This window comes from Phyllobates terribilis, unplaced genomic scaffold (genome assembly GCF_046119375.1).
Source record: "Phyllobates terribilis strain yellow unplaced genomic scaffold, ASM4611937v1 Scaffold_7__3_contigs__length_470593459, whole genome shotgun sequence".
NCBI lineage: Eukaryota > Metazoa > Chordata > Amphibia > Anura > Dendrobatidae > Phyllobates > Phyllobates terribilis.
Window position 1 is genome coordinate 190,304,460 of NW_027362767.1, and position 27,976 is coordinate 190,332,435.

At 47.7% G+C, this 27,976-nt stretch overlaps 2 protein-coding genes across 2 annotated transcripts in view; both read right to left on the bottom strand.

Annotated features, from left to right (window-relative positions):
- Nucleotides 1–27,976, bottom strand: part of RPS4X (ribosomal protein S4 X-linked) — a 528,117-nt gene that overhangs the window by 151,716 nt on the left and 348,425 nt on the right. The window lies entirely within an intron of this gene.
- ERCC6L (ERCC excision repair 6 like, spindle assembly checkpoint helicase) lies at nucleotides 1,204–27,622 on the bottom strand. The gene is made up of 3 exons (XM_073639619.1): nucleotides 27,425–27,622; nucleotides 15,222–17,793; nucleotides 1,204–3,790 (listed from the first exon to the last, which is right to left on the bottom strand). Exons 1-3 carry the CDS (start codon nucleotides 27,517–27,519, stop codon nucleotides 2,537–2,539), a joined length of 3,921 nt encoding a protein of 1,306 aa, XP_073495720.1. The 5' UTR covers nucleotides 27,520–27,622; the 3' UTR covers nucleotides 1,204–2,536.

A 27,976-nucleotide genomic window follows, 5' to 3' on the forward strand; every position in this document is an offset into this window, starting at 1 on the left:
GTCCTCCTCTGCTGTAATGTCTGTATACTCTCCTGCTGTATAGTCTGTATACTCTCCTGCTTCCTCCCCTGCAGCTCAGGTTTTATATCCACTTTCATGTCCAAGTTTGCTTGAAAATAAAATGGCTTTCATATGACGCTGTACAGACTTTTTTCACTAAAAACACAGAAAAAACTGATGGTGTGTTTTTAAGCATTTTGTTTTCTATTGGTGAAAAGACGCTGCAAATGTGTGAATGAGATTTCTGAAATCTCAGTATTTGATGATTCTGTAAAAAAGCTTTTTACACTGCATAGATCTAAAGCAGCCGCAAAAACGCAATGTGTGAGCATAACCTTACACCATCACACTCAGAACTGTACAGGCTTTCACCCTGTATGTCACAAGAATATCTTTGTTAATATTTTACCCATGGGGAATAATGCAACATTTTGAAAAGAATTTCCAAAAATCATTTTTGTAAAATTAAAAAAACGTTCACATGTGCCTCCCACGCTCCTAACCACATCAGTACCAAAACTCATACTTCAATAAATAACTATATGAAGAGCGTCAATGTAAAAATCTCACATTCAGATCGACTCAGCCTGCGGTCTGACAGTGCAGGGTCTAGGTTTTCCAAAAAAAATATAAAAATGTTTCATGACTTGTCCTGACCTTAAACCAGGGAAATCATTCGATAAATCTGTAGCGGATGCAGTGGAAGGTTTTTACAATAGTGATGACGCGAGCTGAATTATACCGGGCAAGAAAGATTGTGTGTCTATGAAAGTGAACGGTAAGAAAACTCCTGTCCAAAATAGGCTGCTTCTTGCCAAATTGAAAGAGACATATGAATTAAAAAAAAAAAAAAATTCAACTTTTGCCAAAATTGGATTTTTAAAATGTGCTGACCTGCGACCCGAGAAGCGTCTCCCGGCTGGTGGCCGTGGGGCGACCCGAGAAGCGTCTCCCGGCTGGTGGCCGTGGGGCGACCCGAGAAGCGTCTCCCGGCTGGTGGCCGTGGGGCGACCCGAGAAGCGTCTCCCGGCTGGTGGCCGTGGGGCGACCCGAGAAGCGTCTCCCGGCTGGTGGCCGTGGGGCGACCCGAGAAGCGTCTCCCGGCTGGTGGCCGTGGGGCGACCCGAGAAGCGTCTCCCAGCTGGTGGCCGTGGGGCGACTTGTGAGTATGATCGGCCATGGATGACATAACTGGTGACATGACCTGTGAGTGCGATCGGCACTGGTGGCTGCCGGCTAATGAACTCTCCAAAGAGTATGGTGATGAAGAAGTGACTTCTCTGCACCTTCTGGTCCATCACTGTCCTTTCGGTATCCAAGAAAAACCAGACATTATTAAAGTAACCAAAAATCAGATATTACTCAGGTGGAGCCAAACCCCAGACCAGCCGGACATACTCACACAAGAAAACGGCCATTGTTAGTAAGATCTTGTGGCAAGATAACATTTCACTCAGTAGAAGGGACAAATGGATGATAAAAGCTCAGTGTAAAGACTATTAATTGTTTAAGACTAGCTCATATTTATTTTATAGCTTGATTTAACTACTGTACTATTCGGTTTAAAAACTTGAAAAAGGACATGTCTAGTGACGGAATAAACATTTTTTTTACATGTATGTTTAAAAAGGTGTTAAACATTGATTCTTTTAATTTAGCATTAAACATATATGACTAGGATGAAACTGTATTTAGAAAATCAAGAGAAAATCAACTTTAATCCCTGAACAAATGTAACCAAGATCACAAGTGACACACATGCATTTTTTGAAAAATATGATCCTATGGAGATCCAACTTTAATCCCAGTAAAAAATGTGAAAAATTTATAACAGTTTTCCCGAAATCACCTATCAAAACGACTCCCCAAAAACAAAATAACAGTCTTGTGACATTAAATTAGAGCCTGTACAATTCTGAACAAAATGCTGCCTCTCCCATCTCTATTTTAATACTTGCTCGAGATATGATAAAAAATGTAAAGTCATAAAAGCCCAGAATTCAGGCCTTCAAAACTTTAGAAATAGTTTTTTTTATATATAACTAATGCAGGTTAAAATTCAAAACTTATAAATTTTTATTTTGCTAAAGTAGCACTTCAGAAAACACCAAAGAAATAAATATCCAGATTTGGATCACTTGACCCAGATGTGGAGACATAAAGCTGGTGACAAATATACAAGAAAGCTGTATGAGATGATCTCAAAGAAAGAATATTTCAATGAGAAAGGTGCAATGGGATCCACTAGACATCACACTGTGCCCAGAAGGACAGAAGAAGCAACGTTTCGGCCTTACCAGTCGAGCTGAAGAAGGACCCATCTAGTGTAAGGGTTGAGATGTTGCGGCCTGTACGCACTTCCATGAGTATTAAACGAAAACCAATACATTAGCAATGTACAAAAATGAATACATTGATGCAAATAAAGCTTCAAAAAAAAGTTTCTGAATTTATTAATGTCAAATTCTAAAGCACGGCACAGACTCCATTAATTAAGTCTAGTGTTGCCTTTACCGATAACAAGATATTGTGAACCCTAAGATAGCTGTCTGTACAAACTCAAAGTAATCATCATAACTTCAGGGTCTCCTGATTTAATATCAAGTGCCTTCAAGAAACAGTCTAACGCTTCCTTTACATGTCCACCATCTTTATACTCCTTGCCACGTTTCACCAGTACAGAGTAGAGGTCTTCTTGACTAGGTTCTTTGGATTGATTCATTTTTATTTCTGGAGCCATGTAATCAACTTGCTCATCAGAAATCAGTTCCACTTCACCAGTAGACTCATCAGATAGTTCTTCGCTAGAAGACGATTTTTCCACAAAGCTATCTGGTTCATCATAGCTCTCTCCTTGTGAGGGTACACTGTCCTCCAAGGCAAGTGTTTCTCCAGCTGGCTCTTCTGTCTTCTCCTGCTCCTCTTCATCAGCTTCCTGAGCGTCATTAGCTAGCATTTCTTCTTCCTCCCCTTGGTCACTGTCTTCATCCTCTCGGTCATAAATATTTTCTTGAATATCTGTTGCTTCTTCTACAGCTACGTGAACTAGAGACCTTCTTGAAGCAATAGACCTACGCCTTCCTAGACTGCTTCTCTGAACCAACAACTTATCAGACAAACGTTTCTCTAACTTTGGAGTTGAGGCGCTCAACAATTTGACAGAAGGGCTGTTGAAAGGGGAGAACAGCACCTCGTTCTCATCATTTACGAACAGTGAACTTTCTACCTCGCTTTCAGAGTCAATTCTCCTAGTGACTTTACGACGGGTAGAGAAAACCTCTTCATCACTCTCCTCTGAATCAAATATAACAACATCAGTCTTACTATTTTCCTGACAAGAGTTTAGTATATCCATTTCATTCTGAAAGGTTTGTGGAAGGTCAGGACCTTCACATCTGTGCTCTGGATTCTCCATGTCTACACTTCTTCCAAGCTCCATGGAATGTTCTAAGCTGTTGCCTTCTTGGCTCATGTTCTCAGTAGAGTCATTGAGTACTAGTAGAGCGTCTGTCACTGGAGCGACAGAGGTTTCCATAAAACTCTGCATTTCATGCACTGAAAGTTTATCATTCTCCATCGAATCTTCTAGAACTAGGTTGAAGTCACACTGCAGTTGCGACTTTGATAAAGACAAGTTGGTGCCTTTTAGACTTACATTATTACCTATAACGCATGACTGTTCAAGCTCTGTTGCCTTGAAGATACAAGTTTGCAAACTGTTTGGACTTTTCTTAATGTCTGAACTGTCAGCTGTTGCAGAACATCCATTTAATGGAGAACTTCCTGCTCCCTATAAAAAAAAGACAAAAAAATCATGTAGTTGGAAAACCTGTTTAAATGAGTAAAATGTAAACATCCATAACGATAATGTTATAAAACACGAATACAAGGATCCGGTCGGCTGAATTTCAGAGGCTGATCATTGTTGTTCCCCCTGAAGAGAAGTCTGGGAAGTCTGCGAGCGGCTCTCAGAGAGCGGAGCAGTGCTCGGCCAAGTGTTCAGTCTACGCGAGAGTCAGGCAAGACGCCTGGCCACAAAACGATTGGACGGCTGACCGCTCTCTGTTTGGGGGGTATAAAGGGGCTGTTCAGTGAAAACAAGTCACCAAATATCCATAAGAAAGGTGGCAGCTTGCTGATCGGTGGGTATCTGACTGCTGGGATCTGCAAGAACGGGGAACTTTTATCTCCATTATAAAAACGGAGCATCTGCTGGAGGAAGCAGAGGTCATCGCTTGGCCCCATAGGGAAAGAATGGACGGCAGATCAAGCATGCACACTGCTGCACTATCCTAACAGGGTAAAAGCTCGCTGTCCTGCCAATCATGGTGCGCGCCCAACCAATCAAGTTATCAGCTATCCGCAGGAACTGGTTTTCACTGGACATCCGCTTTCTCTCTATGCTGCTTGGAAGCATTGTACTAGTACAAATTGTGATAAACTAGGAACGAGAGGCCAGCAGTCAGGAACTGGCCCCGACGCCGATACCCAGCTGCCGGCCGAAGGGCAGAAGTCTGGAAAAGTAAGCGTCAACATTGGAAATATTGAAACTTTACATAAACTTGATGTATGTGTCATTAAAAGTGTAAAAACTTAGGAAATATTTATAATTGTACTTCCATAATCATAGAAACATTGGACTAAAAGATCAGAAAACACCGGAGCAGCAAAATGAAAACCAGCATGTCTCAATTATTGCCCACGGCGGAAAAGAAAAAAGTCACTAGTAGGCATCCGCTCTATAATGAATCTTTGCTGTTATGATGATACCATCATGGAAGTTCATAGTAGACTTTCGATTATATATATATATATATATATATATATATATATATATATCCCTTGAACATGAGCCGTGTATGAGGGAGTTGGAGTCGGAGGTTTGGCTTACCAACTCCACAGCCCTAGTCATATCCAAGGTGTCTGCAATGCCCTACATGAGGTGATTGGTTATATCAATCTGAAGGACTATACTGGATTTCTAAATGGAGACATTTGATAATATTACATTTTTTTTTTATACAAAATTTCTGAATTTTTTTTCCCTACTTCAATAAAAAGAACCTTTACATGTTTGGTATGTGCATGCTCATACTGACCTGAAGGAACATAATGGGAGGTCAGTTTTACTATACAGAGAACAGGATAAATAAAATACATGGAACTGCACTTTTTTTTTGCAATTTTACAGCAGTTGGAATTCTTTTTCCCCCATTTTCCAGTACGCTATACAGTAAAATGAATCAATGACGTTATTCAAAACTACAACTCATCTCGCAAAAAAACAAACAGTTGCGGGTGCAGAAAACCCAAGCCCTCGAACAGCCCCAACCAACAATATTACAGATCTAGGAAGATGGCGGTAAGGGATTTTTCACTCTCAATTTCGTGGCAATTGAGTTTTTTTTCCCCCCTCTCACTCTCCAGTAAATCATATGACTAAATGAAGGGAGTTATTCAAACGTATAACTCATCCTATAAAAAAACCAAGCCCCATAAAGCTACGTGACAGGAAAAATAAGGAGTGCGCAAACACGAGGGGGCGTGGGGGTGTTCAATCACAAAAGGTTTCAGCAAGATAGAAGGACGCTTGTTCATCAGCATTTTGCCAATGGGATTATAAATTTATAAACCATTATTATAAACCAGGAATATAAGCTCGAGGGAGATAATTGACATATTTCTGGTGCATTCTGGGAAGAGTCAAGTGTCTCCACGAGTCTGAAGATCTCTGGGTGTAGCGGGATCGAGCTGCTTGAAGGGAATCGTCAAACCAGGAATTGAATCCTTACGTTTTTTCTACAGAAATGTGAGTTGTTGAACAGGGGAAGAATCCTGCATAGATAGTTTGCATATTCCAGTGCATTCTGGGATAAGAGGTACTCGAGGGACAGCGGATTTTGGCTGTTGCAGTGGAAAGGAGGAATATTGGAAAACAGTGAATTTTGGCACAAACTTCACTGCTTTGACATCATATAAACATTAACATCACAGAAGAGTCCAGGAGCCATTTGGTGAGCTGCATATCCTGCTACATGGTCACAGATTTACCAGGGGAAAAGCCAAACTTCACATGCCAGAAATGCAGCTTGTGTCCCTCTCGGAGGAAAAGTTGAAAAGTCTAGAAGAGAAAATAGCTACATTGAAAATTATTAAGGAAAGTGAGGAATTCTTAGAGCAGAAGTATCTCTCTTCAGAATACAGAAAGAAGAAATGTATAGTGCATCTGAAGAAACAGAGGAATGGAAGCATGGGACCCGGAGAAGCCGGAGGATCAGGAGGCAGTCCGCACCGTACTGCTCAGGAACCAGGCTCTCACGCAGGAGAACCATGAAGAAATACATCAAGATAAGACTTTGCCCACAATGAATAACCTTGTAAGCCCTCAGAATCCTCCTGGATGGAGAAAGAAGAAACGGAGAGTGGTGGTCATGGGGGATTCCCTGTTAAGAGGAACAGAGGCCGCTATCTGCAGACCAGGCAAAACCTCAAGAGAAATGTGCTGTCTTCCAGGAGCAAAAATTACAGATGTGTCTGACAGGATATCAAGACTCTTCAGACCTACAGATCACTACCCATTCCTGCTAATACATGTGGGGACAAATGACACCGCAAGAAAGGACCTGGAAACCATCTGCAGTGACTTTGAAGACTTAGGCAAGAAAGTGAAAAAACTGGGGAGCGCAGGTGGTCTTCTCATCCATCCTCCCAGTGGATGGCCATGGAACAATGAGGTGGAATAAGATTCTACAGGTGAACAACTGGCTACATCCATGGTGCCGTCAGCAAGGATTCGGATTTCTGGATCACGGAGTGAATTACCTATATGATGGACTACCTGCTAGAGATGGGGTGCACCTTACGAAGACTGGGAAACACATTTTGTAGTCGCCTTGCTACACTCATCAGGAGAGCTTTATACCAGAACAATGTGGGAAGGAAAGCAAAAGGCCAGGGAAAGTCATACAGCTGACAAATACTATTGAGATCTCTGCTACTGGAAGTGGAAAAGAAGAACAAAGACAAAAAAGTCAGAATAATAAAAGATATAAGAGAAACCAATCACTAACCAATATGTTTCTAAACAAATGCAAAAAGCTTGGACAACAAAGAAGGAGAATGGGAGCTACTAACGCAGGACAAGAAATATGAGGTCATCGGAATCCCTGAAACTTGGTGGGACGACACACGATTGGAATACAAGGCTAAAGCCCCCGTCTCACATAGCGAGATCGCTAGCGAGATGGCTGCTGTGTCATGGTTTTCGTGACGCAACAGCGACCTCACCAGCGATGTCGCTATGTGTGACACTTGGCAGCGATCAGGCCCCTGCTGTGAGGTCGCTGATCGCTGCAAAGTGTCCTGGAACATTTTTTGGTCGTTGCTCTCCCGCTGGTCAGCACACATCGCTGTGTGTGACCAGCGGGAGCAGCGATCAGGCTGGTAACTATGGTAAACATCGGGTTACTAGGGGCACACGCGCACCTAGTAACCCGTTATTTATCATGGTTACGAGCCTGCTAAAGTGAGCGATAACCTCCCGCTCACTGTAGCAGAGTGGTAACCATGATAAACAACGGGTTACTAGGAGTGCGTGTGCCCCTAGTAACCCGATGTTTACCATAGTTACCAGCCTGCTCCTGCTTCAGCAGGCTGGTAACCAGGAGCAGGACATGTGGAAAGATTCTTTCCACGATGTCGCTGCTCCCCTGATCGCTGGTGAGCCTGCCTGTTTGACAGCTCACCAGCGACCACATAGCGACGCAGCAACGATCCCTGACAGGTCGTATCGTTTTCGGGATCGTTGCAGCGTCGCTAAGTGTGACGGGGCCTTAAAAAGGATACAACTTATCTGCAAGAGACAGACTTGATAAACGAGGAGGAGGTGTCGCATTGTACAGTCATATGAAAAAGTTTGGGCACCCCTATTAATCTTAAGCTTAATGTTTTATAAAAATTGGTGTTTTTGCAACAGCTATTTCAGTTTGATATATGTAATAACTGTTGGACACAGTAATGTTTCTGCCTTGAAATGAGGTTTATTGTACTAACAGAAAATGTGCAATCTGCATTCAAACAAAATTTGACAGGTGCATAAGTATGGGCACCTCACCAGAAAAGTGACATTAATATTTAGTAGATCCTCCTTTTGCAAAAATAACAGCCTCTAGTCGCTTCCTGTAGCTTTTAATGAGTTCCTGGATGCTGGATGAAGGTATTTTTGACCATTCCTCTTTACAAAACAATTCCAGTTCAGTTAAGTTTGATGGTCGCCGAGCATGGACAGCCCTCTTCAAATGATCCCACAGATGTTCAATGATATTCAGGTCTGGGGACTGGGATGGCCATTCCAGAACATTATAATTGTTCCTCTGCATGAATGCCTGAGTAGATTTGGAGCGGTGTTTTGGATCATTGTCTTGCTGAAAGATCCATCCCCTGCGTAACTTCAACTTTGTCACTGATTCTTGAACACTATTGCCAAGAATCTGCTGATACTGAGTGGAATCCATGCGTCCCTCAACTTTAACAAGATTCCCAGTGCCGGCATTGACCACACAGCCCCAAAGCATGATGGAACCTCCACCAAATTTTACTGTGGGTAGCAAGTGTTTTTCTTGGAATGCTGTGTTTTTTTGCCACCATGCATAATGCCTTTTTGTATGACCAAACAACTCAATCTTGGTTTCATCAGTCCACAGGACCTTCTTCCAAAAAGAAATAGGCTTCTTCAAATGTGCTTTTGCATACCTCAGCCGACTCTGTTTGTGCGTACTTGCAGAAACGGCTTCTTTCGCATCACTCTCCCATACAGCTTCTCCTTGTGCAAAGTGCGTTGTATAGTTGACCGATGCACAGTGACACCATCTGCAGCAAGTTGATGCTGCAGCTCTCTGGAGGTGGTCTGAGGATTGTCCTTGACTGATCTCACCATTCTTCTTCTCTGCCTTTCTGATGTTTTTCTTGTCCTGACACTTCTGGCCTTAACAAGAACTGTCCCTATGTTCTTCCATTTCCTTACTATGTTCCTCACAGTGGAAACTGACAGGTTAAATCTCTGAGACAGCTTTTTGTATCCTTCCCCTGAACAACTATGTTGAATAATCTTTGTTTTCAGATCATTTGACAGTTGTTTTGAGGAGCCCATGATGCCACTCTTCAGAGGAGATTCAAACAGGAGAACAACTTGCAAGTGGCCACTTTAAGTAGCTTTTCTCATGATTGCATACACCTGGCTTTAAAGTTCAAAGCTCAATGAGGTTACAAAACCAAAAACAGTGCTTTAGTAAGTCAGTAAAAAGTAGGCAGGAGTATTTAAAACAAGAAAATGATAAGGGTGCCCATACTTATGCACCGGTCAAATTTTGTTTGAATGCAGATTGCACATTTTCTGTTAGCACAATAAACCTCATTTCAAGGCAGAAACATTACTGTGTCCAACAGTTATTACATATATCAAACTGAAATAGCTGTTGCAAAAACACCAATTTTTATAAAACATTAAGCTTAAGATTAATAGGGGTGCCCAAACTTTTTCATATGACTGTATGTTAGAAAAGCGAATATCTGCACAGAGATCCAAGCTTCAGAGACTGGTAGTAGTGTTGGGACAATTTGTTCGGCATTTCATCTGCGTGACAGTGTGGAAAATCAGGGATATTCATAGGCGGAGCCGATTTTTTGGCGCGAACAATCCGGAACCCCGAACACGAACCCGAATTTGAAATGCCGAACAAATTCCCTAAACACTAACTGGGAGTTCTGTGGAAACGGTCTGGATAAGAATACAAGGAGAGAACAACGGAAAGGACATCATTGTAGGTATTTACTACAGGCCACCTGGGCAAGCTGAAGATATGGATGAGATCTATGTATCAAATGACCAAATTCTACAAAAAGTATTACATAGTGATCATGGGAGATTTAAACTATCCAGACATTTGTTGGGAATCTCTCTCAGCCAAAAATAACAGGTCAGGAAAATTCTTATCCTCTCTTGCTGACAACTTTATCTTCCGAAAAGGTAGAAGAGAGAACAAGGCGATCTGCTACCTTGGATCCAATTCTTACCAACAGGGAAGAAATGGTTGAGGAGGTAAGGGTGGCTTGGACCCTATGAGGCAGCGATCATGCTATCATACAATTTTGGATAACTAGAGGAGGAAGACCTGTGAAGAGTCAGACTATAAAGGTTGGACTTCAGAAAGGCAGATTTTAAAAAGGGACTCGGAAAGTGGATAGGAGGGATCCAATGGCTGAATATCCTAAAGGACAGAAATGTCTAGGAAGGATGGGAAATTTTGAAAAAAATTAGATTCTCAAAAGAACAATTGTTAACAATCTCTAAAAGAGGGAAGACTATAAAGCATTTAAGGAAAGCAGGATGGATGAACACAGTACTTAAAAATGTTTTTCAAAGAAAAAGGCATATATAAAGAAAAATATAATGCTGTCTGCAGAACCTGCAGGGCACGTATCAGATTAGCTAAAGCGGATAATGAATTAAGACTTACAAGATATGTCAGAAGCAATAAGAAAGGATTTTCGGGGTATATCAAAAGTAAAAGAAAAGTCAAAAGGTGCCATAGGTTTTTTACAGGATGAAAATTGTAAAGTGGTAAAAAATAATGCTGAGAAGAATGAATTTTTAAATTCCTATTTTACTTCTGTGTCCCCTAAGAAAGCAAATGTAACATCAACTGATCTTCACTGTACTATTGAAGGAATAGAAGAATCCACGCTATCTATAAACAGAGAGGGTGAGGGAATACTTAGCCAACATGAATGAATTCAAGTGCCCAGTTCCAGATGAATTACATCCTAGGGTACTGAAAGAAATTATTGAACCATTCTCCATAATCTTTGAAAATTCTTGGAGAACAGGAGAAGTCCAAGAAGACTGGAAAAGGGTGAATATTGTCCCCATCTTCAAAAAGGGAAAGAAAGTGTACCCAGGGAACTATAGGCCGGTGAGCCTTACTTCTATACCAGGAAAGATCTTTGAACAAATTATTAAACATCATGTATGCAAGTACATTTATGAGAATGGAGTGATTAACCAGAGTCAGCATGGGTTTGTAACTAATAAGTCATGTCAGAATCACTGACTGGGTGGATCAGGGAAACGCAACAGATATACACTGCTCAAAAAAATAAAGGGAACACTTAAAACAACAGAAGATAACTCCAAGTAAATCAAACTTCTGTGAAATCAAACTATCTACTTAGGAAGCAACACTGATTGACAATCAATTTCACATGCTGTTGTGCAAATGGAATAGACAATAGATGGAAATTATTGGCAATTATCAAGACACCCTCAATAAAAGGAGTGGTTCTGCAGGTGGGTACCACAGACCACATCTCAGGACCAATGCTTTCTGGCTGATGTTTTGGTCACTTTTGAATGTTGGTTGTGCTTTCACACTCGTGGTAGCATGAGACGGACTCTACAACCCACAGAAGTTGCTCAGCTAGTGCAGCTCATCCAGGATAGCACATCAATGCGAGCTGTGGCAAGAAGGTTTGCCGTGTCTGTCAGTGTAGTGTCCAGAGGCTGGAGGCGCTAGCAGGAGACAGGCCAGTACACAAGGAGACGTGGAGGGGGCTGTAGGAGGGCAACAACCCAGCAGCATGACAGCTACCTCCGCCTTTGTGCAAGGAGGAACACTGCCAGAGTCCTCCAGCAGGCCACAAATGTGCATGTGTCTGCACAAACGGTTAGAAACTGACTCCATGAGGGTGGCATAAGGGCCCTAAAACCACAGATGGGGGTTGCGCTCACAGCCCAACACCGTGCAGGACGCTTGGCATTTGCCACAGAACACCAGGATTGGCAAAGTAGCCACTGGCGCCCTGTGCTCTTCACAGATGAAAGCAGGTTCACACTGAGCACGTGTAACAGACGTAACAAAGTCTGGAGACGCCGTGGAGAGCGATCTGCTGCCTGCAACATCCTTCAGCATGACCAGTTTGGCAGTGGGTCAGTAATGGTGTGGGGTGGCATTTCTTTGCAGGGCCGCACAGCCCTCCATGTGCTCGCCAGAGGTAGCCTGACTGCCATTAGGTACCGAGATGAGATCATATGCTGGTGCGTTTGGCCATGGGTTCCTCCTAATGCAGGACAATGCCAGACCTCATGTGGCTGGAGTGTGTCAGCAGTTCCTGCAAGATGAAGGCATTGAAGCTATGGACTGGCCGCCCGTTCCCCAGACTTGAATCTGATTGAGCACATCTGGGACATCATGTCTCGCTCCATCAACCAACATCACGTTGCACCACAGACTGTCCAGGAGTTGGCGGATGCTTTAGTCCAGGTCTGGGAGGAGATCCCACAGGAGACCATCCGCAACCTCATCAGGAGCATGCCCAGGCATTGTAGGGAGGTCATACCGGCACGTGGAGGCCACACACAATACTGAGCCTCATCAGGAGCATGCCCAGGCATTGTAGGGAGGTCATACAGGCACGTGGAGGCCACACACAATACTCAGCCTCATCAGGAGCATGCCCAGGCGTTGTAGGGAGGTCATACAGGCACATGGAGGCCACACACAATACTGAGCCTCATCAGGAGCATGCCCAGGCGTTGTAGGGAGGTCATACAGGCACGTGGAGGCCACACACAATACTGAGCCTCATCAGGAGCATGCCCAGGCATTGTAAGGAGGTCATACAGGCACGTGGAGGACACACACAATACTGAGCCTCATCAGGAGCATGCCCAGGCGTTGTAGGGAGGTCATACAGGCACGTGGAGGCCACACACACAATACTCTGCCTCATTAGTAGCATGCCCAGGCATTGTAGGGGGGGGTCATACAGGCACGTGGAGGCCACACACAATACTCAGCCTCATCAGGAGCATGCCCAGGCGTTGTACGGAGGCCATACAGGCACGTGGAGGTCACACACAATACTCAGCCTCATCAGGAGCATGTCCAGGCATTGTAGGGAGGTCATACAGGTACGTGGAGGCCACACACAATACTCCGCCTCATCAGGAGCATGCCCAGGCGTTGTACGGAGGCCATACAGGCACGTGGAGGTCACACACAATACTCAGCCTCATCAGGAGCATGCCCAGGCGTTGTACGGAGGCCATACAGGCACGTGGAGGTCACACACAATACTCAGCCTCATCAGGAGCATGCCCAGGCGTTGTAGGGAGGTCATACAGGCACGTGGAGGCCACACACACAATACTCAGCCTCATCAGGAGCATGCCCAGGCGTTGTAGGGAGGCCATACAGGCACGTGGAGGCCACACACAATACTCAGCCTCATCAGGAGCATGCCCAGGCGTTGTAGGGAGGTCATACAGGCACGTGGAGGCCACACACAATACTCAGCCTCATCAGGAGCATGCCCAGGCGTTGTAGGGAGGTCATACAGGCACGTGGAGGCCACACACAATACTCAGCCTCACCAGGAGCATGCCCAGGCGTTGTAGGGAGGTCATACAGACACGTGGAGGCCACACACAATACTCCGCCTCATCAGGAGCATGCCCAGGCGTTGTAGGGAGGTCATACAGGCACGTGGAGGCCACACACAATACTGAGCCTCATCAGGAGCATGCCCAGGCGTTGTAGGGAGGTCATACAGGCACGTGGAGGCCACACACAATACTCAGCCTCATTGTGACTTGTTTTAAGGACATTACATCAAAGTTGGATCAGCCTGTAGTGTGTTTTTCCACTTTAATTTTGGGGGTGACTCCAAATCCAGGCCTCCATTGGTTAATAAATCTGATTTCTATTGATGATTTTTGTGTGATTTTGTTGTCAGCACATTCAGCTTTCTACAGAACAAAGTATTCAATGAGAAGATTTCATCCATTCAGATCTAGGAGGGGGTATTGGAGTGTTCCCTTTATTTTTTTGAACAGTGTAGTATATCTTGACTTCAGCAAAGTATCTCACACCATCCTTATTGAAAAAATAACCAACTTTGGAATGGACAAGGAACTGTTAGGTGGATTCATAATTGGCTTAGGACCCAAAGAGTGGTCATAAATGGTTACACATCCAGTTAGAAAAATGTGTAAAATGGGCTCTGTCCTGGGCCTTGTGGTTTTCAACATCTTTATCAATGATTTAGATAAAGGAATCGAGGGTAAACGGATTAAATTTGCTTATGACTCAAAGCTAGGAGGGATAGCTAATACTAGAGAAGACATGATTTAAAAAGATCTAAACGAACTAGAACTGCGGGCAGCAACTAACAGAAGGTTTAACAAGGAGAAATGCAAAGACCTACATCTCCTCAAGAAAAATGAAAAAAAAAACACACACACACACACACACACACACACACACAATGGGAGGAATAGATCTTAGCAACTGAACATGAGTCAACAGTGTGATGCAGCAGCAAAAAAAGCAAACAATTCTGGGTTGCATTAACAGAAGCATACAGTCTAGATCACATGAAGTAATTATCCCCCTGTACACCTCTTTGGTCAGACCTCATCTGGTGTTCTGGGCACCACATCTTAAAAAAGACATGAAGAAACTGGAGCAAGTTCAGAGAAGAGCGACCAGAATGGTGACCTATCTTACAAACAAGGTCCTATGAGGAACGGTTAAAGGATCTGGCAATGTTTAGCTTGCAAAAGAGAAGACTTAATCGTGGTCTATCTCAAGGGATGTCACACTGTAAGATTGATCAGCTTGATTCTCGTTTGCACATGGAAATACTAGAAGCAATGGGATGAAACTGAAAGGGAGAAGATACAGATTAGATATTAGAAAAAACTTTTTGACAGTGAAGGTGATAAATGAGTGGAACAGGCAGCCATGAGAGGTGGCGAGTTCTCCTTCAATCAGAGGCTGAACAGACATCTGTCTGAGATGGTTTAGTGAGCCCTGCATTGAGCAGGGGGTTGGACACGAGGACCCTGCAGGTCCCCTCCATCTCTAACTTTCTAGGATTCTATAACTTACAGAGACTAGATTTATAGGTTCCCCTTATTTTTTATATGCAGCGTACTACTACGAGCCGGCAATCTTTCAGCCTGGCTCATCTCTACATCATATTATCTCCCTCTCTCTCGATATCCATCTACATTTACATAAAGCATGAGAGAACAGTACAGATGTATGACTATCAATTAATCTTTAGTATCCATTCCATAACAGTCATTAAATGTGCATGTAGTAAAGCTAGTTAGATTAGGTTTCATGATTGTCTCTCTGAGCGTTACATTTTTGACTTACCATGCTGGAAGACAATGCTTTTGTAAATGGTATCGGAGCTGCGTCATCGTCTTCTTCACTGGAATCTTCCTCTGGTATCAGGTTGGTTGTCTGGTTCCCTCTCTTTTTTAGAAATTCACTTTTAAATGAAGTCTGGAGAAGATTCTCTTGGAAAGACCCATCATGAACCAAACTGGTTAGGTGACCGCTTTTATTATAAGAGGGAGCAGGAGGTGGTTCCTCATCTCCACTGGAGTCTTTAATGATTATACTACTTATGTGAGCAGTGAAGTCATCATGCGGTTCCTTTTTAAATGAAACAGTGGGAAGAACTTCTTCTTCATCAGAATCTTCTATTAGTAGACTGGTCATTTGACAACTTACATTTGCAATCTCCTGCTCCGTAAGATCTACAATCTCAGGGGGAGAGGCTGTTTTTTTAAGACTAGGAAGACTTCTTTGTTTAGGTTTTTCAGGGAACACGTTGGGTCTAAGCCACGTTCCTTCTGAACCCTTTAATTGCTCATTCAGTTGAGACTCCATCTGGACCAGTTCATGAGCCTTCTGAACCCTTTCTTGAATGTACTGCCCTTCTTGTTCAGTTTCATATTCATTGTCCTCATCTTGGGAAGAAACTTCGTGTGTATAGATTAGGTCATGGTCAGAGATTCCAAAAATTGGTAAAGTATGCAAATAAGCGATGTGTTCATCTAGATGTGTGTCAGTTTTCCTCTGAGAGGAATGCATATTTTGAAGCTGAATCTGAGTGGAAGAGGTTTGGGTGTTTTCCAGAGAAAACAGCTCTTTTAATTCCTGCTTTGAGAAGTAACGGAAGGGGTTTTTCTTGTCACCGGTTGTTTGTCTTATTAAGGAGTCTTTGAAGATTTGCCTCCTATATATTTTCTCCTCCACTGTGCCGCAGGTTATAAGTCGATAGATGACTACATTTGCTTCCTGCCCTATTCTATAAGCTCTGTCAACCGCTTGCGCATCAGTAGCCGGATTCCAGCTCGGGTCAAAAATCACCACCCGGTCGGCTGAAGTTAGTGTCAGTCCAACGCCGCCGACCTGGGTGGTTAGCAGCAATACAGAGTACCTCTGGTTGGTCTGAAACATACTAATTCTTTTCTCTCGATCTAAAAGAGAAACCGTGCCATCAATGCGCATGATCTGAAAGCCTTGGTTATTCAAGATGCGATCGATCATATCAAGCATTTTTCTCGACTGGGAAAAAACAAGAGTTCGATGACCTTCTTCTTTGAGTTTATTGAGGAGCGCAATCAAAAGAACAAGTTTTCCAGACTCCTCTATAAGAACTTTGTCGGAAAGGTGATCAAACTTTGTAACGGCTTCGATGTAATGCTCTTCTGTGCCATCTCCCTCCAATCCAAGCTGGACGCAGGCTCGTGCGGACAGAAGTCTTGGATGATCACAGAGCTTCTTCAGAATGTTTAGTTCTGCTAGAGGAGACCTAGTGGTCATCAGCAATTCCTTGATTTGATCCAACGATATAAACTTTCGATATACCTCTTCCTGAATAGATGATAAATAGACCCATATTATAAAATCGTTCTTTCTCGTAAGAGACGGCATTGTGCATAATTTAGCATTTGACTCGATGGCTGCCTGTTGCCCAGAAACCTTTTTATGCTGAACGTCATTCTTTGTCCTCCTGAGAAAATAGGGCTGAATTATTTTCATCAGGTTTTCGGATATCTTTAAACCAAGAGCTTTTTCACCTGGTGTGGCATCTTTCTCTCTAGCCCTTGTTATTGGATTTTCATACTCCATTTTAAAAGTCTTTGCCGTTCCCAGGAGTGTTCCTTGACAAGCAAAATCATACAAAGCCCACATCTCCCGTAGGTTGTTCTGGATCGGTGTGCCCGTTAGAAGAATACGATTCCTAGCTGGAATCGCATAACAAGATTTGGCAGTCTTTGTCGATGAGGATTTAATTTTATGCGCCTCATCTAAAATGATGTAATCCCAGACAAAATCTCTTCCATTGTATGCAGAGAGCTGCTGCCAATTATTAATTAACATTTGGTAGGTGGTAATGAGAACCCCACCCTTTCTCTGGATTTTCTGTAGATTTCTGGTTCTCTCCTTTTTGCTAGTGCCATGAAATTCATTTACTCTCATGCCTGGAGTCCACTTTTCAAACTCTTTCACCCAGTTACTGATTAGTGTTGTCGGCATTATCAATAATACATTATTAGTCAATTCAGCGTCAAACATTCCAGAAAGAAAGGCAATAACCTGGATGGTCTTTCCAAGGCCCATGTCATCTGCCAAGATACCGCCTTTTCTTCCGTCCCTGTGAAGGCTGTACAAAAATGCAACACCTTCCTTTTGGTGTTCAAATAGTTTACCGCATAGTTCTTTATAGAGCATCAGCCCGCTCCCCAACACATCGAGAAACTCGTCGTCGTCTTCTTCATTTTGGAGATGGAGCTGTTGGAGGGCCTCTTCCAGCTTGGCAATGCGACCTTTTAGCTTGTCACTGGGATGTATGTTGTCGGCTTTTTGGAAATATTCTATTGACTTCAGTAAGTTTCCATGCTTAGCTTCTTGCTTTGCTTTTTGAACATATCTGAGAAAAAAAAAAAAGGTGAGTCAACATAGTTGTGAATTTTTGCCCTGTTCCTACAACAGATTTAGAAGCCAAAATGCCGGATATCAACAAATGATAAATGTCACTAACTACCTCATTACCAGAAGTAGCGGCACCAGGAGTGTGAACGACCATTTAAATTGACAAGTGATATTCGTGGTTCTGATGGATTACACCCGTACACGTTATTCTGTATATGTTCAATTTTTTTTTGTACAATGGAAAACAAAACCAGACCGCACTTGGATGACATCTGAGTAAAGTCAGAGTTTCATGAACTGATATAATGGGAAAGGTGAGGAAACTTTTTTTGCCTCTCCATCTTCGACAAAAATTGGGTCCCACTCTGATCAAAGTCTGATTAGCAATTGTACCATTATTCTTGGATCAAGTTGTGTGTAACGACGAAATACAAGAGTAAACAGGTCCATGGATTCAACAGCACAGAGAATGAGGACTTAACCAAGTTATTTGATTAACACGGATATGTGTCAGCTAAAGCACAATATCAAAGTGTAAAGCTAACAATAGAAATACAGTAAATTCTATAATAATACAGCAACCTCTACTACACCGAGTATTACACAATTCTATTCACGCACTATTGTTCCATGGTTACAAGTGAAAGACTTATTGTCAGGGGGGTCTTGGAGCTAATACTTTGAGCAGAAGTGATACACAGTACTAATGGGCCCGTCACTGTAGTCACTCGCTCTCTCAGGCAATACAAATGGCCGTATAGGCCCTAACAGGAGCCTACGATACTAAGCTGGTAGGCCGCAAATCCCTCATCAGTCACACTGCACACCCATGAAGCACGGCCCTAGCCCCCTTTGTACCGTATGTGTACACCGGAAGTTACAGCTCACACAAACGTCCCTCTCCTGCAGCCTAATCGGCTCCCTCTGCCCTGTTTCTGAGCAATAATGGCAGCTATAACTCAACTTCGCTGCACCACGCGTCTGTCCTGCTACAGGTCCAGGTACCAACCCCCTCCCCTTCTCTGCCCTACAGGGCTTTTTTATAAATTACTGCACCAGAGCTGTCACCTGACTGACTGGGTGCCTACTCCTATCTCTTGCCCTCAGGAACCACGAACCTTCGTCCTACAGTTCCTGCTGATGCAGTTCTTGCTACTTTCTCTTGTCCTACAACACTTGATCAGCAGATGGTGGTGCCTGCTTGCCGACACCATTAGGCCTCAAACTGTGGAAATCAGGGCTGTGGAGTCGGTAAGCCAAACCTCCGATGCCTCAATTTACATGACACCGACTCCCTCATACACAGCTCATGCTGTAAGTGATAAATTAACCGCAGCACAAATTCATCTCAGCTAAAAGTCTGGACCCTTAGATCAGGAATAGGACATTTTATAACTTGCCCAAATTCCAGCCCTATGCCATTTTTTGAGCGCTAGTGTCTTATACCTTTTTCACATTTATGTCTGCCCCGGACCGACATTTCAACACAAGCCTTGACCTGCTATCCGTTTTCTGGTCGTGTGATCCGGAGCTGGGCATGACAAGACGTCTCCTGAGATATAGCCTGGCGAACAGGTTATTTCTGCGTGTGTCACAGCTGTGACATTTGCAGGTGTCGAAACAATGAATGAAACGCCGAGCACGACAAAATACTCGAGCACCCGAGCGTGCTTGCCAAAAGGGTTAATGAGGCATACCTGATCATCACTAGTCTGTACGGTAATTCTTTTCAGAGTTTGCCACCAACAGGAAATACTCTAGATAGATTATAATGATGTCTTGCTTCCGTAGATAGGCGACAATTTCTGAAATCAATTTTGTGAAGACCTTCATGCCGATGCCAGCCCGAAGAGAAAACACTGAAACTGAAAGTGGCAGATCTTTCCCTGGACTCTTATTGCAAACCGAAGAAAATCGGAACTTGACAGCATGCGTTTTTAGGTCTAGAGTGCACATGACAGTGTTTTTGTATAATAAGGGGACGGTAGTTCTTATAGATTCCATCCTGAATCTCTTGTACTTTATCCAACGATTTAACGGCTTTAAATATATTATGCTGCGTGATGCACTGGAGGGCTCTTTGATTGTGAACAGGCTTGAATAGTGACCCCGACCCACTTCCAACTGTGGAACCTGCACTATTACCCCTGATCTCAGCAGATCTCTCTGTACGCATAGGGAAACTTATTGCATGGGAGTGAGGATCTGTTCTAATAAACCTTTCGGGTGGCAAACAGACAAACTCCAACACATATCCTTGGGATATGGTTTTTAAGGTCCACTGATCCTGGGTTACAGTTTCTTGCAAACTGCTTGAGTCGCCCTCCTAGGCATGTGGCGTCATTGCCTCTTAGAATCTGTACTGGCACCAAAAAGGGGAGCTCTCTCTCTACCTCCAACTACATGACTTCCCCTTCCCTCGATAATCCTACTTTTTTGATGGACAGGATCTCTGAAAGGGCTGGAATTTTTTAACTCTGTCCTTGGGGAAACTCCTTTTTCTCTTATCCGAGACCTTTTCTAGAATGTCATCTAATATTAGCCCAAAAACTCTCAAACTTGAAAAAGGAATGGAACAGAGTTTATTTATGGACTAAATATCCCCCGACCACGTCTTCATCCAAATAACCCGACGGGCTGCATTAGACAAAGAATTATTTCTGGCTGTAAACCTGACAGATTTGGCAGAGGCATCCGCCATAAAGCCTGTGGCCAACTTTAATAATGGGAGAGACCCTAAAATGTCCTCTAGGAGACTTAGCTCTTATGTGTTCTTCCAATTGGTCGATCCATAGATGAATGGACCTGAAGTAGAGGCTATATTCGCCTTCATGGTTGCCGATGAGGCTTCCCATGTTCTTTAGCAGGCCATCAGCCTTTCTGCCCATGGGGTCCTTGAAGCTTGAGGAGTTTTCAAAAGGGAATCAATGTCTTCATGGCTACTTTAGCCACCAGGACACAATGATCTTTGGAATCTCTTCCCAGGTCTTTATCTCTTCTGGTTCAAATAGAAGCTGGAGTCTGAAATCATGAGGTATTAACAGTCTTTTTTCTGCCTCTTCCCATTCTTCCAAAATCATGGCCCGAATATGATTATTTACTGGGAAGACTATGCCTCTTGGACCTCAGGCCCCCGAACATCTCATCTTGGACGAATTGGGATTTCTGTTTCTTCCACCTGCATAGTGCTCCTGACGGCTCTTAAAGCCCCCGTCTCAAATAGCGAGATCGCTGCTGTGTCACGGTTTTGGTGACGCAACAGCGACCTCGCTATGTGTGACACTTTGCAACGATCTGGCCCCTGCTGTGAGGTCGCTGATCGCTGCAAAGTGTCCTGGACCATTTTTTGGTCATTGCCCTCCCGCTGGTCAGCACAAATCGCTGTGTGTGACCAGCGGGAGCAGCGATCAGGCTGGTAACCATGATTAACATCGGGTTACTAGGAGCACACGCGCACTTAGTAACCCGCTGTTTATCATGGTTACGAGCCTGCTAAAGTGAGCGGTAACCATGATAAACAACGGGTTACTAGGTGCGCGTGTGCCCCTAGTAACCCGCTGTTTATCATGGTTACCAGCCTGCTCCTGCTTCAGCAGGCTGGTAACCAGGAGCAGGACATCGTGGAAAGATTCTTTCCACAATGTCGCTGCTCCCCTGATCGTTGGTGAGCCTGCCTGTTTGACAGCTCACCAGCGACCACATAGCGACGCAGCAACGATCCCTGACAGGTCGTATCGTTGTCGGGATCGCTGCAGCGTCGCTAAGTGTGACGGGGCATAAACAGCCTGTTGGTGTCATCTGAAGAGAGAGATATCTCTTGCCCACCTCTGGGGCTTCAGGCGCAATCTTCCCTTCTTCCTCCTGATGTGAAGAAAGACCTGCCTTCTTTAGAGCTCAGCTCCATCTCCCAACTTGGTCTTTTGGCACAGGGACCGGGTTGGGGAGTAGGTGCAGGTACAAGATTAGATATAGAGGCCTGAACCTCCTCTCTAATCATGGACCTCATATCAGATTCATATCAGTAGATTTTTCTTCCCTAATGATTTTTAAGGTGCAACTTTCACATAGGTGTTTACCGCAAGACTCCGTTTTATTACTGCAAATAGCTAATATTCAGGTTTTCTCTGAAGCCTTCCCTTTACCGAGTACAGATACCAATAAGACAGGCACTGTTATGTCCTAGATTTTAACATAATATGAGGATATTTAGTCCCTAGTTTATCCCAGAAAACTGCCCCCATTTTGTGCCACTCAAGTACCAGGGACTGTTCCATAGGGGCCTCAGAGCGACCCGTGTTCTCCATTTCTGCAGCTGACAGCGCTGCCCACAAAGACAAAAAGGTGACCTATTATATCACCTTGTCTTCCATCTCAATCGTCTTGCGTTCTACCCTGGAACGCACGCCGGGACCCGGAAGTGTGTGCTGTATGCACATCCCAGTGACGTCACCAGAAGTGCGCCTCACTTCCACACTGCGCTCTCCAGGAAGAGCGGTGTCTCTCTACATGGCTGAGGAACCCCCCCCCCCCCCCTTCGAGGTGTGTTGGCGCCAAACCGCACCCCCACAACCACACATACACGCACCCCACCGCTCAACCATACATACACGCACCCCCTCAACCACATACACGCAGCCACCAGCACCCCCACAACCACACATACACGCACGCCGCCACCAGTACCCCACCAACCACACATACAGGCACGACGCCACCAGTACCCCACCAACCACACATACACGCACCCCGCAGCCACCAGCACCCCACCAACCACACATACACGCACGAAGCCACCAGTACCCCACCAACCACACATACACGCACGAAGCCACCAGTACCCCACCAACCACACATACACGCACCCCGCCGCCACCAGCACCCCCCAACCACACATACACGCACCCCCTCAACCACATACACGCAGCCACCAGCACCCCCACAACCACACATACACGCACGCCGCCACCAGTACCCCACCAACCACACACCCCGCCACCAGCACCCCCACATATACGCACCACGCCACCACCAGCACCCCGCCACAGTACCCCACCAACCACATATATACGCACCCCGCCGCCACCAGCACCCCCCAACCACACATACACGCACCCCGCCGCCACAGTACCCCACCAACCACATATATACGCACCCCGCCGCCACCAGCACCCCCCAACCACACATACACGGACCCCGCCGCCACAGTACCCCACCAACCACATATATACGCACCACGCCGCCACCAGCACCCCCAACCACACATACACGCACCCCGCCGCCACAGTACCCCACCAACCACATATATACGCACCCCGCCGCCACCAGCACCCCCCAACCACACACACACCCCGCCGCAGTACCCCACCAACCACATATATACGCACCCCACAGCCACCAGCACCCCACCAACCACACACACCCCGCTGCCACAGTACCCCACCAACCACATATATACGCACCCCACAGCCACCAGTACCCCACCAACCACACACACACCCCGCCGCCAGCACCCCCCAACCACACATACACGCACCCCGCCGCCACAGTACCCCACCAACCACATATATACGCACCCCACAGCCACCAGCACCCCCCAACCACACACACACCCCGCCGCAGTACCCCACCAACCACATATATACGCACCCCGCCGCCACCAGCACCTCCCAACCACACATACACGCACCCCGCCGCCACAGTACCCCACCAACCACATATATACGCACCCCACAGCCACCAGCACCCCCCAACCACACACACACCCCACCAACCACATATATACGCACCCCGCCGCCACCAGCACCCCCCAACCACACATAAACCCCGCCGCCACAGTACCCCACCAACCACATATACGCACCCCACAGCCACCAGTACCCCACCAACCACACACACACGCACCCCGCCGCCACCAGTACCCCACCAACCACACATACACGCACGACGCCACCAGTACCCCACCAACCACACATACACGCACGAAGCCACCAGTACCCCACCAACCACACATACACGCACGAAGCCACCAGTACCCCACCAACCACACATACACGCACCCCGCAGCCACCAGCACCCCACCAACCACACATACACGCACCCCACCAACCACACATACACGCACGACGCCACCAGTACCCCACCAACCACACATACACGCACGAAGCCACCAGTACCCCACCAACCACACATACACGCACCCCGCCGCCACCAGCACCCCCCAACCACACATACACGCACCCCCTCAACCACATACACGCAGCCACCAGCACCCCCACAACCACACATACACGCACGCCGCCACCAGTACCCCACCAACCACACACACGCACCCCGCCACCAGCACCCACATATATACGCACCCCGCCGACACCAGCACCCCCCAACTACACATACACGGACCCCGCCGCCACAGTACCCCACCAACCACATATACGCTCCCCGCCGCCACCAGCACCCCCCAACCACACATACACGCACCCCGCCGCCACAGTACCCCACCAACCACATATACGCACCACGCCACCACCAGCACCCCGCCGCCACAGTACCCCACCAACCACATATATACGCACCCCGCCGCCACCAGCACCCCCCAACCACAGTACCCCACCAACCACATATATACGCACCCCGCCGCCACCAGCACCCCCCAACCACACATACACGGACCCCGCCGCCACAGTACCCCACCAACCACATATATACGCACCACGCCGCCACCAGCACCCCCAACCACACATACACGCACCCCACCGCCACAGTACCCCACCAACCACATATATACGCACCCCGCCGCCACCAGCACCCCCCAACCACACACACACCCCGCCGCAGTACCCCACCAACCACATATATACGCACCCCACAGCCACCAGCACCCCACCAACCACACCCCGCTGCCACAGTACCCCACCAACCACATATATACGCACCCCACAGCCACCAGTACCCCACCAACCACACACACACCCCGCCGCCAGCACCCCCCAACCACACATACACGCACCCCGCCGCCACAGTACCCCACCAACCACATATATACGCACCCCACAGCCACCAGCACCCCCCAACCACACACACACCCCGCCGCAGTACCCCACCAACCACATATATACGCACCCCGCCGCCACCAGCACCCCCCAACCACACATAAACCCCGCCGCCACAGTACCCCACCAACCACATATACGCACCCCACAGCCACCAGTACCCCACCAACCACACACACACGCACCCCGCCGCCACCAGTACCCCACCAACCACACATACACGCACGACGCCACCAGTACCCCACCAACCACACATACACGCACGAAGCCACCAGTACCCCACCAACCACACATACACGCACGAAGCCACCAGTACCCCACCAACCACACATACACGCACCCCGCAGCCACCAGCACCCCACCAACCACACATACACGCACGACGCCACCAGTATCCCACCAACCACACATACACGCACGAAGCCACCAGTACCCCACCAACCACACATACACGCACCCCGCCGCCACCAGCACCCCCCAACCACACATACACGCACCCCCTCAACCACATACACGCAGCCACCAGCACCCCCACAACCACACATACACGCACGCCGCCACCAGTACCCCACCAACCACACACACGCACCCCGCCACCAGCACCCACATATATACGCACCCCGCCGACACCAGCACCCCCCAACTACACATACACGGACCCCGCCGCCACAGTACCCCACCAACCACATATACGCTCCCCGCCGCCACCAGCACCCCCCAACCACACATACACGCACCCCGCCGCCACAGTACCCCACCAACCACATATACGCACCACGCCACCACCACACCCCGCCGCCACAGTACCCCACCAACCACATATATACGCACCCCGCCGCCACCAGCACCCCCGAACCACACATACACGCACCCCGCCGCCACAGTACCCCACCAACCACATATATACGCACCCCGCCGCCACCAGCACCCCCCAACCACACATACACGGACCCCGCCGCCACAGTACCCCACCAACCACATATATACGCACCACGCCGCCACCAGCACCCCCAACCACACATACACGCACCCCACCGCCACAGTACCCCACCAACCACATATATACGCACCCCGCCGCCACCAGCACCCCCCAACCACACACACACCCCGCCGCAGTACCCCACCAACCACATATATACGCACCCCACAGCCACCAGCACCCCACCAACCACACACACCCCGCTGCCACAGTACCCCACCAACCACATATATACGCACCCCACAGCCACCAGTACCCCACCAACCACACACACACCCCGCCGCCAGCACCCCCCAACCACACATACACGCACCCCGCCGCCACAGTACCCCACCAACCACATATATACGCACCCCGCCGCCACCAGCACCTCCCAACCACACATACACGCACCCCGCCGCCACAGTACCCCACCAACCACATATATACGCACCCCGCCGCCACCAGCACCCCCCAACCACACATACACGCACCCCGCCGCCACAGTACCCCACCAACCACATATATACGCACCCCACAGCCACCAGCACCCCCCAACCACACATACACGCACCCCGCCGCCACCAGTACCACACCAACCACACATACAAGCACCCCACCGCCGCCAGCACCACCACGAAACCACACATGCCAGCACCCCCCCCAACCACACATACACGCACCCCGCCGCCACCAGCACCCCCCCAACCACACGCACCCTGCCGCCACCAGCACCCCCCCAACCATACATACACGCACCTTGCCGCCACCAGTACCACACCAGCCACACATACACGCACCTTGCCGCCACCAGTACCACACCAACCACACATGCCAGCACCCCGCCGCCACCAGTACCACACCAACCACACATGCCAGCACCCCCACGAAACCACACATGCCAGCACCCCCCAACCACACACGCACCCCCCCCAACAGCACCCCCCCAACCACACGCACCCCCCCAACCACACACCCTGCCACCACCAGAACCCCCCCAACCACACGCACCCCGCCGCCACCAGTACCCCACCAACCACACATACAAGCACCCCACCAACCACACATACAAGCACCCCGCCAACCACACATACAAGCCCTCACCAGCCCCCCACCCCAAAACACTCACGCACCCCGCCAGCCCCCCCAAAACACTCACGCACCCCACCAGCCCCCCCAAAACACTCACGCACCCCACCAGCCCCCCAAAACACTCACGCACCCCGCCAGCCCCCCCAAAACACTCACACACCCCGCCAGCCCCCCCCAAACACTCACGCACCCCGCCAGCCCCCCCCAAAACACTCACACACCCCGCCAGCCCCCCCCAAACACTCACGCACCCCGCCAGCCCCCCCCAAACACTCACGCACCCCGCCAGCCCCCCCAAAACACTCACGCACCCCGCCAGCCCCCCCAAAACACTCACGCACCCCGCCAGCCCCCCCCCCCCCAAACACTCACGCACCCCGCCAGCCCCCCCCAAACCTCAACCACACATACACGCACGGCAGAGACCCCCTCAGAGGCCGGCAGAATACCGGGTACCATGGAGTCAGCAGCTCCGAGTCCCGGGCGGATCAGCAGCGACAGCCATTATCCCGGGGGCGACCACCGCTTACCGCTCATACTCCTCTGTCAGCTCTGGCTCCTCTGTGACCCGGGACACGATACTGAAGTCGTCGGAAGATCGGGGCCTCGTGTCCGCGGACTCCATGGTGACAGGGGCCGCCACCGAACTGAGCGCCGCCGCCGCCGAGAATTCAAAACCTCTTCCCAGAAGGCACTGCGGGGGGCGGGGCTAACACGTCCGGGTCTCCTCTCCCTCTGTATGTACCGCGCTACAACTCTGTGCCAATGTAATGCGCCTGCGCGTGCTCCTAAGCACTGGACTGAGCTATCATCCTATGTACGGCCCTATATACACTGTATGCGGCCCTATATACACTCTATACAGCCCTATATACACTGTGTACAGCCCTATATACACTGTGTACAGCTCTATATACACTGTACAGCCCTATACACACTGTGTACAGCCCTATATACACTCTACAGCCCTATATACACTGTGTACAGCTCTATATACACTGTGTACAGCCCTATATACACTCTGTACAGCCCTATATACACTGTGTACAGCTCTATATACACTGTACAGCCCTATATACACT

What these genes read in the sequence shown, in the direction of transcription:
- ERCC6L (XM_073639619.1), bottom strand. Translation starts at nt 27,519, where the DNA reads ATGGAGTCCGCGGACACGAGGCCCCGATCTTCCGACGACTTCAGTATC. An exon ending in CTGACAGAGGAGTATGAGCG is followed by an intron (nt 17,794 to 27,424) that starts GTAAGCGGTGGT and finishes TTTTTTTCTCAG; the next exon opens with ATATGTTCAAAAAGCAAAGC. An exon ending in AAGCATTGTCTTCCAGCATG is followed by an intron (nt 3,791 to 15,221) that starts GTAAGTCAAAAA and finishes TTTTTTTTATAG; the next exon opens with GGAGCAGGAAGTTCTCCATT.